Raw genomic sequence first — 11,438 nt, forward strand, 5'->3', positions numbered from 1 at the left:
CTCTCCCTCCCTTTTTCTTCCTTCCTTCCTTCCTTCCTTCCTTCCTTCCTTCCTTCCTTCCTTTCTTTCTTCCTTCCTTCCTTCCCTTCTCTTTGTTTCTCTCTCTGTCTCCCTCTCTCCCCCTCTCTCTCCCTTGCCCCCCTTGCTGTTCCTATACTGGGTCTTGAATTCAGGGCCTTTCACTATTTTTTGCTCTTTTTATCTTCTGCTGTTGAGACAAATCACAGCCCCAAAGCCTTGTACTTTCTTAGCTTTTTCTGCTTACAGCTGGTGCTCTACCAGTTAAACCATACCTCCACTGCTGATTTTTGTTTATTAATTGGAGACAAGACTCTCTTGAATTTGTCTACCAAAACTGGTTTCAAACCTTGATCCTCAGATTGCACCCTCCTTAGTAGCTAGGATTACAATAGAACCTTTCAATCTCTTTTCATCCCCTGCATTGGCCCCAGGTAATTAGCCCATTTGTGTTTGATTTTTTATTTAGCTACTACTAAGATAAAAAATTTGATTGACAAATTGTATTTCAGATGGAAGGTCAATGACAAACCTTGAGTCATGACCCCACCTAGATATAAATGATTATATGCTCAATAGTTTAATTTTTTTCCAGCACCTATAAATGTCTTCAAACTCTTCTTGTGCTGTTTTGTTTTTAGCTCTGAATTCTGTAAGTGTGCCCTGAATAATAGTGTGGGTACTTTCATCATAAAATATACCCAAAGCCATATTCCTTATGATTGAGCTTGAAGTCCCTTGAGATTTCAGAACCAATCATATCAAACTAGGGAGAAAATGCCCTTGTGTAATGAACACATAGACTCAGGCAATCAAAGCTGGTGAGGAAGATTGCCTGAAGTGGATTTAAGTCCTACTTTTGCGATCTTGCTCTTCTCAGGGTTCCTGTGGAGAGCTGGCCTCACAGTGCAGTTTTCTTAAAGCAGAATTCTTCTTTCACTTGCAAGTCTCTACACATAACGTATTCATAAATGTAGGATGGCCTGAGGCTTAGTCATTAACTCGAAATCATTCTTGTGTGACATGTAAAGTAACAAAGACGATACTATGGAAATAAGTTCATTTTTTAAAAGGCTTACATTTTTAGAATACATTTATAATTTAATAACAATTTAATACATGATTTTTTGAAGTATTTGTTTTTATTTAGACTATTTCCTAGGGGAATTTTCTGTACATACTCCACACTGTAAGAAGACCACCTTACACAGATTATTTTATGTTTACATTAACCCTGTTCATCAACTCCTAATGACTTGAAGCCTTAGAGACTGTATCAGGTGTTATGTATAAACTGTTGTCTTTGCTTAAAGAAAGAAGAAAAAAAAACAGTCACTTGAGAAGATCTTTCATAGAAGATAACTATGTGTTGTCAGCTCATTGTATCTCTCAGAACTTTACGGACTAAACTAGGACATCCAACTACTGAAGAAAGAATCCCCATCACACTGTGATTGATCTGTGCCTTGGGAAAGTTCAAAAAGTATTGAATGAATAAATGTTTGACTAGTAGGTGGTATTGATGGGGCAATTACAGAATTGGGAAAGAAAGGTAGTTTCTTATATACCATGTCCAATTTGCTCAGAAACAGATGACCAATGAAGAACAGTTACTCCAGGGAAGGCAGTAAAGGAAAAATTGATAGGCCTCTGACGTAGCTGTAACCATATCTACATATGTGGATCCCAGGATGTTTCTCACGAGTTTATGCCATCCATGAGTACTCAGTAATAGAACCAACTTTTAAAATGTTTATTTTGACTTCATTTCTAAAAATGGCAAATAAGTAATCCCAAATATATTCAGAGCCTTAAAAACAGGATAAAGATAATAGCATGGGGGCATTTTGTATAGTTTATTTATTGTGGCTTATGTTTTAAGAAGAAAATATTTCATTGAATGGTTAACTTGTGAAATTATCATGTCAAAACCATGAGGGAATCATATAAAAGAGAGGTTTTTTTAAAAAGAGCCAATGATTGGGGCAGCAGGGGGGAGGGGGGAAGCCAACCATGGCAATGTCCAAATTTGGAGATTTCTGAGAAGCTGAGGAGGTAGCTCCATCATGGTTCACCCAAAAAGCTTTCTAGGGGATGGGACTAAGGTTTTGGCCTGGAACAAAGTTCCACTGGCTGCCTGCCTCAGGGACAAGCTTTCTCCAGATGACTCTTGCATAGACTGACAACAGGGAGGGAATAAAAAGGAAGAAAGGAAGGAAAGAGAGAGGGAGGGAAAGAAGGGAGGGAAGGAAGGAAAGAAAGGGAGGGAAGGAAAGAAGGAAGGAAGGAAGGAAAAGACTGCCTGATGGTAAGAAGTTTCTGAAGGCTGTAAATTTACTGTTTACTTCCCTATATATTTAATGTCAAAACTTAAAAGCCCAATGTGATTGTGTTAGCAGTTTGGAGGGAGATAAGTTTAAACCATGAATGCAATGCAGTGCCTTATAAAAGGGATCTACAGAGTACCCCCTTCACTTGTACCATCTAAGGACATAGGGAGAAGATAGTATTTGTGAACCAGGAAGACGACCTTCACCAAGTCCCAACTATGCTGGTACCCTGACCTTGGACATCCAGACTCTATGTTGTTTCTCTGCTGTCTAGCCTATGATAGGTTCTTGTAGGCAAACTAAGACATTTAGGTATAACCTGTCTTTGGAGTCTCGGATGATACATTATCTTAGTAGAACAAAGTCCAACATTATTATAGCCACAGAGACAGCCAGATACCATTTTTCTGTTTTCCTTGCTTTCCGTTCTCTATTAAAGTCTCTGAATATTTTTGACTCTGGAACCATTATTCTGGATTTCTAATAAATAGAGAAGGGATTTGTTATGCTTGGAAAATCTGAAGAAAGAATGGGCCACAGCTTTCATACTTTAGATATCGAAAGTCTGTAAAGCATTAAATGATTCTGGCGGTAGTAGTCAAAATAGACATGTATAACAAGCAGACTCCAAATGTTAACATATTTGACAAGTCTGTAACTTAATTGCTTTTTAATGTCAGTCAAATAGCTTCTGCTTTGGTTTCTTGGCCAGGTTCCTATAGGCCTATTAAAACCTTATGAAGCTGAAAATATGAAACTTAATATTTATAAAATCTGTAAACAGAATAGCCATTTCTGCCTATCATGTGGTTAAAAAATTAAGACAAGAACACAGCCTAATTAAATGGTAAGAATCTATTTAATTCTCTTTGCAAAGCTTAACTTATATACCAGATCAAAGGAGAAAGATTGTATATTGCTTTATGTTTAGTGAAGTGAATATTTAGTTGGAGTCTCAGTGAGTCGTTTACTAGGTCTGCCATAACCAATACAAAAATTTATGTCTCACAGTTCTGGAGATCCCAGATTGAGAGATTGGCAAGTTTGCTTTCTCCTGAGACTGCTCTCCTTGTTTTGCCTATGACAATTCTCTGTGTTCACAGGGTCACTCTTCAGTCTCTGTGTTATCTGTATCCTAATTTCATCTTATAAGGACACCAATCCTAATGACCTTGTTTTATTTTATTATTTCTTTTTTTCTTTGTATTTATTTTTTTTCTGCCAATACCTGGCCTGACCTCAGGGCTTTGTTCACAGTTAATACTCTACTATTTGACCCAGGCCTTCAGTCCGGCATTTTACTGGTTAATTGGAAATAGAGTCTTAAGGATTTTTCTGTACCAGCTGGCTTCAGACCTTGATCTTCCAAGTCTCAGCCTCCTGAGTTGCTAGGGTTACAGTGGTGGGTCACTATCTCCTGGCTTAACTGCTTCCTTAAAGGCCCTGTTACAAAATACAGTCTCATCTTAAAGTACTTTGAGTTGGGTATTAAATGTATGAGTTTTCTAAAGATATAATTTAGCCCATAACAAGTAGAGTTTAAGATACTCTTGTCAGCTTGGGTGGGAACTTAAGTTCCTGATTACTGAAGATGACAATGTGTCTTGGATGACAATGTGTGTCCCGATACATATCCTTTTAGAGCCAGATAGAGTGAATGGCGTTTGACCTCATATTACCTCAAAAGGCCATCTTTTCTGGGAGATTGTTGAATTTCTTCTTCGACACTTAGCACAGTAGTCGACTGCTACTGAGTAATGCACATTAATCCAGTCCATCCACTGCTATTCACTGAATACGTGTGTTTATGCCTTTAACTCTTATATAAACTAATAGTATTTGTGTTACAAATAAATAATTTTAAGGCTTCTATCTAAAATTGAGTTGGTAAGAGTAGAAATGAAAGTAAATTGAAGTTTGAAGTTTCTTAAGAAATTTCTTAAGAAATCTTTATTTTCTAATTTATTGGATATCCAAATACTTTCATCATCACATATATATTCATTTTAATGGACCACAAATCATTAGGCATTTACCTAATTGTAGTTACAATTTTGTTTGTAGCCAAATATTCAAAATAAGGTATTTGAATTTTAGTTTGTTTTTGTCATATTCTGTGATTTCATATTAATCTATTTTTTGACACATATAAGCACATATTTTAGAATATCAGTGTGCAATTAGATATTCTTAGCACATGTCATTTGTGAAAAGCACTTTAAATCTGAGTACATTCAATTGAGCATAATTAAAATATCAAGATACACATTCTTCATATACATTTGCCACTTAATTTTTTAAGTACTTATAAGTATCTACCATGTGAATTCAAATTAAGGGAAGGTGATTAAATTATGGTTATATTTAATGCTTTTACTTTAAAACAGCAGCAATTACTCTATGTTTAAAAAAAGGAATTTGCTGTATTTTCTGTGGACAGGGATTGATTGTGACCTCGGTTTATAAGTATAGTATCCTCTGAGAGTTTGGAAGACTGTTGGTTAGAAAGGCTTGGTAGGAAAATCATAAAAAAAAGAATGGATTTTCATCTTCAGAGTATTTTGACTTGACTCCTCATATCCCAAGAAAGAATACTATTAATTTAGTGGAGAGGCACAGGGGAAAGGTTTGCTTTTGCAGATGAAAAAAAAAGTAGACTGTGGAGTTACAGGAACTGGAGCTTCTGAACTGATGCTTTAGATATAATATTTTTAGGTTGTTGAAATTTCTTATGGTTATGAAAATGAGCAAAATGTCTTGAAGTGACTGTAAATTTTACTTGCCCACTCCTGCTCACTGTTCTTGAAGTACTAAGAAAACATGAAGCAGGATAGTACGATTACAGTGCCTTTCTCATATTTGCATTTTTGAAATGTTGCTCTTGTTATATTTTTTAAAAGAAATACATAGAACACTTCTCAAACTAGAGTTTCCTATGTTGAGTTTAGAAGTGTCTACAATGAAGTAATTATGTGACACAGCAAGAGAAGTTTTGGTTGCAAAATTATGAGGAAGACAAAGAATCAAGCTTCTAGGAGCATCTGGACATTGAAAGAAGCTGTGATAGAAGCTTCATTTTAGGTTCTTTGCAGACTATCTATCTGATAGCCCATTTCAGAGAGGGAGTGTTACAAGAAAAAAACCTATAATTTTACTTTGAGCTGTGAGTACTGTATCATGTGAAAAATTAGAGCATTTGGAAACGATGATGCTTTGTGTTCCTAGAGCCTTATTCTATTGAGAAGCTGGGTGGTTGGGCTTCATGCTGACATACTGGTAGCTTTCACAGCCCCAATTTACCTTTCCAGTTGCTCTGAGCCTTCCTCTCTTGAATGCAAAGGTGGTGAGTCTATGAAGATTATACGCTTCAAGTAGACGTCTCCATAGCTAAATATGTCATGAACTTTGATTTGTATGTCGACAGGCAAGGTACCAATAGCTCCCATCTTTGTGTGGGGGTGGGGATGTATGTGTGTGCTGATACTGGGGCTTGAACTCAGGGCCTCATGCTCATGCTTAGCTTTTTCTACTCAAGACTCGTGTTCCATTACTTAAGCATAGCTCCACATCTGACTTCATTTTCTCTATTGAAGATCAGATTAACTTCACCATAATTCTCTCAGAACTTTAATCATGTCTCTTTACTTGATTCTGTATTTATCTTTGAAGCACAAGTAGTAAAGACAATTACTAATTGATATGTTTTTTCCTGTAACTCAATTCTTCCCAACTCTGTATACCATGAAAGCAAACTATAGTTGTTCTGTGCCAGTACTAGGCCTTGAGCTCAGAGCTTCAAGCTCTTGTTTGAGTTTTTCCATTCAAGGCTGGCCCTCTACCACTTGAGCCACACTTCCACTTCCAGCTTTTATTCTGGCTAACTGGAGGAAAGGATTTCATGGACTTTGAACGGTGATCCTCAGATCTTGGCCTCCAGGGTATCTAAGATTACAGGATGTTCATTGTTCATCCCACTCTTGGTTTTGCTCCCTCCCATTGCATACAAGCTCCTGGCATCTGTTACATGTGGCATATGCCCTCTCTCAACTTGCTATGCCTTGCCTTCTGCAGCATGTTCCTCTTTATCACCTGCGTACCTGTTAAGCATGATCTTATCCTACTTTCTGTTCTGAATTCATGCCGTAGACTCTTAAATAGACACCACTGTGGTGCTTCCTGTGGCTGTGGGTCCTCTGAGGCCCTGTTCAGATATCACCTAAGCTGTTTCATGGACCCTATGGTCTCCCACCCCCTACTTCATTGCAGATGCAATTGTTTTAATTGTGGCCTTGTATCTTTCATGTATTCTGCTAAAACCCTAATTATTCACCCTGCTTCAGGCCTTTCTTCCCACATTAGTGCTGTGGACACTCCTGTCTGCTGCTCAGGAGTCCTCCTGTGGCTTGGACACCAGTCTGACTATTGTACTAGCTATGTGCTCAGCTCTACTTACAAAAATTCACTATTACCTTATCCATCCATAAAGCAGCTTGTTCTTCTAAGTTAGTGTCATTAACTTTCCACGATTTAGCTCTACAACCTCGCTGTTGACTGGCTACCATCTTTCATATCCATTCTATGCCATCTAGAAGGCCACTGGTCAGACTTTCATGCTGCCATGGAAGGTAAGGAAGTGTCCAGGCTCTAGCTGCCAGCAACTTTCACGTAGAATCATAGTCTCCCTTCCTAGCTCTGTGACTATGGGCAATTTAAATAATCTCCTTATTCCTCTCAACCTCAGTTTACTTTGTTTACTTATAAAATCAGGATAATCTATATTATTGCCTACCTTATGATATTATGAGAACCTAGCCAAAACATGCACAGTGCCGTGTACATTGTAGATGCTCAGTAAGTGATGATGGATAAAGTAGATCTCATCATAATTATTATCCTTATTCAATTTTACTTTACAAATGTGGTACTAGGTCTGCTGCCATACATATTTGGTATACCCTTGTTGCTGGTTTTGTTCTAGTTTTACCTAGACTACCTAAGTCCTGAGCCCATTTCATTTGCCAGCTAGCATTTGATCTTCTAGTTTTATTGTCTTTTAAATAGTTATACAAACGAGTTAACATGCAACAAATCAGGTTAAGAATGAAATGAATCTTGTTTGCTGCCACACTTTCATCATTTCTTCCCTCCCTCCCTCACTTCCTATATCTGTGAGTCGTGTAGTTATTGTTTTGGACAAATTGTTGGTGATGCCAAAATGAAGAACCACAGATGGTGATTTAAACAAATGATATTTATCTTCTTACATTACTGGAGGCTGGAAGTCCAAGATAAAAATATTGGCAAACCTGGTTTTTTCTATGGTTTCCCTCTTGGTCGTTTTATCTCTGTGTCTTTGCATGATCTTTTCTCTGCACCTTATACCTTATATGTCTCTATTTAATTTCCTCCTCTTGTAAGATTACCAGGGAGATTGGATTAGGGTTTACCTTAAAGACCACTTTAACTTAATTCCCTTTGTTATAAGGCCCTGTCTCTATAAATATAGGTCACATTATGACGCATGGAGAATGGAAGAGAGTCATAATCAACTATTTTCAGCCCATAATAGTTGATCTAATCTTCCTATGCCTCAGTTTACTCTTAAGTAAAACACATACACACACACACACACACACACACACACACACACATAATGTACAGAGCAATACCCAAGTAGCCCATAATGGATGTTAATGTTCAGCGAATACCCATTACTTCTAATCTTACTTCAAATTCCTTGAGAACAGAAAGCTTTCTCAGGCATCCTGTATCTCTGCTGTTGCTAGGACAAACTTTGAACATGATCACTTCTAAATGTTTGGGGAACAAATATGTGAATGAATGATGAAGGTGAAGAAGCAAGACTGTAATAGGTGAATGTTTCTTATAGGGATTCACTAACAAAAGCAATGGAAGGAAACATGTAGAGAAGTCATGTCCCCACAGCAAATACAGTATCCCACACTGAGTTCAATATGTAAAGCTCTCCCTGTCCTACTTGCCACAGGTCCTAGAAAGTTACAGGGAAATGACTTGTGACAAAAATTACACTCACAAAAACATCACCATCTTTACACAGCCAGAGCTCGCAAGTGATGAGGGACACAAAGACTCTGCACAATAGGGATTCCTGTTCGTTGTCTGCCTATTTTGCCTACTTGACTGTCTTTGATCTCTGCAAAGGAGAAACATAGCTAAGGTACTGTGAACAGATAATAGACTAGGAGTTAGAAGAGCAGCAGGCAGTGTGTTGCTCTGCGATCAAACTGTGGCGATACTCAGACACCATCTGATGATAAGCATCTCCTCCCGGTGCCTTGCAGTCTCACATTTCCTTCCAGCCTGACTCCAAAGGACCCCTTGATTCATCCTTGACACCTTATGCCTCATTGAATCTGAGTTGTTTCTTTCTGAGTCCACCAGAAGTTATGTGTCCATAGTTCCTTTTTCCTGGTATCATAACAGTCTTCCTGAAGCATCTGTTTCATGCATCATTCTGTGGTGGTATCAAGTGTGTTATAGAAAAGGGTACATGCATCTTAAACATGTGACAGTTTCTAATTCAGAGGAAATTTTGAACATTTTCCATGGTATTTTTATTGGCTACATATATTTATATATGTATATATATGAATACATATAGATATATGTATGGACATAATTTAACCGATTCCTTGCTTTTAAATATTTATATTGTTTCTAATTCTTTATTTCCAACTATTGTAAATAATACCCCAAAGACTATCCTTGTGGTTAGTTTTGTTTGGATTCAGATCATTTTGGGAGGGCCCATACATAGGAATAGAGAATCTACCATGAAGTAGTTTTGAATTATGTTGACCCAAATAGCCCATGTTACCATGATGGTATCTACTGAGCTATGAAATGTCAGCACCATGACTGCAGCCTGACTTTAGTGACATCTCTGCATTTGAAAATTCTGAATTGTAAACTGGGCAATGGTGGCTCATGCCTATAATCCTAGCTACTCAGGAGGCTGAGATCTGAGGATCATGGTTCAAGCCCAGGCAGGAAAGTCCATGAGACTTTTATCTCCAATAAAGCACCAAAAAAATGGAAGTGGCGCTGTGGCTCAAGTGGTAGAGTGCTAGCCTTGAGCTGAAGAGCTGAGGGACAGCACTCAGGCCCAGAGTTCAAGCCCCATGACTGACCCCCATCCCCCGAAAAAAAATTCTAAATTGTGCTACATACTAATCTAAGTTTGGATGATACAAAAATTTAGTAAATTGGTGGCAAGGAACAAATTGAAGTATATGATAAGAATATAATTGCTTCTAATAAATATAGGCTTAGCTTTAAAATGGCTAGCTTAAAATTTTCAGTATGGTACACTTTAAAGATTTTGCTAATGATCTTGGAAGTATGGCATCCAGCCATTGCTGGAATGAAGTAACACACACTATTCAAAGTTTGGGCCATAATTGATTTTAATATATATATTTTTACTACTTTGACATACCATTTATCTTATATGAAAAGACAATTCTCTATACAAGTAACATATGAATGATATGATATCATATGAATAATCCCATAACTGACATTTGATGATCCACCCAATTAAAAAATGTTATCTAAGTTTACCTGTTTGCATGCAATTTTTGAATCATTGCCAGAATCCTGAAACCCATTACTTAAGAGTATTTGTCTTAATTTTCCCTTGTTATTGTAAGAAGCAGGGTCTGTGTCTCTTTATTCTAATACTGATTTTTTTTTTATTTTATCACTACCTTTGTATACTTGGCTTTGATGTTTGTGGTGGTATATGCTTGTACAATAGGATTTTATTTTTTTCCTGGTGCTGTTCTGGAACCCAGAGCCTTACACATGCCAAGCAAGTACTCCATGATTGAGCTGTATCCTCAGTCCCCAAAGATTTACAAAGAATCTTTCATCATTTACTATGAGGCCAATAGAAGTTGTCCTCTGATCTTGCCCTCTTTCAACTTCCATATTGAGAAGTTGGGGCTTCCACATAAAAGATTTTCTAAGCAGTGATTTTACTTTAATTCATTTATAACCAGATATTTTCGTTAATAGAGATTGAAACTACAGACTCTTACAGATAAAATTGTACATGTGTGTATGTGTGTGTGTATGTGTGTACACATGTGCTGTGCCTGTGCTTGAACCCAGGGGCCTGTTTTTTTGTTTTGTTTGTTTGTTTGTTTTGTTGGTCGTGGGTCTTGAACTCTGGGCTTGGGCACTACTCGTGCGCTCATCAGCTCAAGGCGAGCCACAGTGCCACTTCCGGGCCTGGGCACAATCATTGAGCTTTTTTACTCAAGGCTAGTACTGTTCCACTTGAGCCGTAACTATACTTCTGACTGACTGGAAGTTCACCACTATCTTCAGATCTCAGCCTCCTAAGTAGCTAGGATTACAAGCATGAGTCACCAGCACCTCTATAAGAACTCTATCTGTGACCCACATTAGCATATCCCAATTTTGACCACAAATCTTTTCTTTTACTCTTTAGGCTGGAGGCTCCCAAGTGATCTTCACGAATCCTTTAGAAATTGTCAAGATCCGTTTGCAAGTAGCTGGAGAAATCACCACGGGTCCCCGGGTCAGTGCTTTGTCTGTTGTGCGAGACCTGGGCTTTTTTGGCATCTACAAGGTAATTTTACTTTCAGTCATTATTTGATTACTTTCTCATCTCCTAAACTGTAGCTATTCTTCCCAATGAAATTGATCTTTATTTCTACACCTAGAAAAGATGTTCTCCTGGAACCCATGGGACATCTTTATGCCAATTCCTGCCACCTGCAGAAAACCTGCCCTAATAGATGCAAAAATCCAGGATGACTGTGATGTGAATAAGATTGGGAGGCACCATTTTTCAGGAGATAGGCTAAGCTCTGTCTTTAAGGAAGCCGTCTAGGCATGTCACCTGCCTAGCATGTGCAAGACTCTGTGTTCCAGCTCCAACACCACAAAACAAGGGGGAGCTCATACTAGGTCATGAATTTCTTTTCTTTTTTTTTTTTTATTGTGAAAATACTGTACAGAGGGGTTACAATTACATGGGCAAGATAATGAGTACATTTCTTATCAAGCATTGTAGCC

The 11,438-nt window shown here is 37.8% G+C and overlaps 1 protein-coding gene across 1 annotated transcript in view; it reads left to right on the forward strand.

Moving 5' to 3' along the window:
• Slc25a13 (solute carrier family 25 (aspartate/glutamate carrier), member 13) overlaps positions 1-11,438 on the forward strand; it is a 150,599-nt gene that overhangs the window by 112,129 nt on the left and 27,032 nt on the right. Inside the window, exon 13 of the mRNA XM_013035852.1 lies at positions 10,849-10,989. Within this exon, the coding sequence (XP_012891306.1) occupies positions 10,849-10,989 (141 nt within the window). The remainder of the gene's footprint in view (positions 1-10,848; positions 10,990-11,438) is intronic.

This window comes from Dipodomys ordii, unplaced genomic scaffold, assembly GCF_000151885.1.
Source record: "Dipodomys ordii isolate 6190 unplaced genomic scaffold, Dord_2.0 Scaffold227, whole genome shotgun sequence".
NCBI lineage: Eukaryota > Metazoa > Chordata > Mammalia > Rodentia > Heteromyidae > Dipodomys > Dipodomys ordii.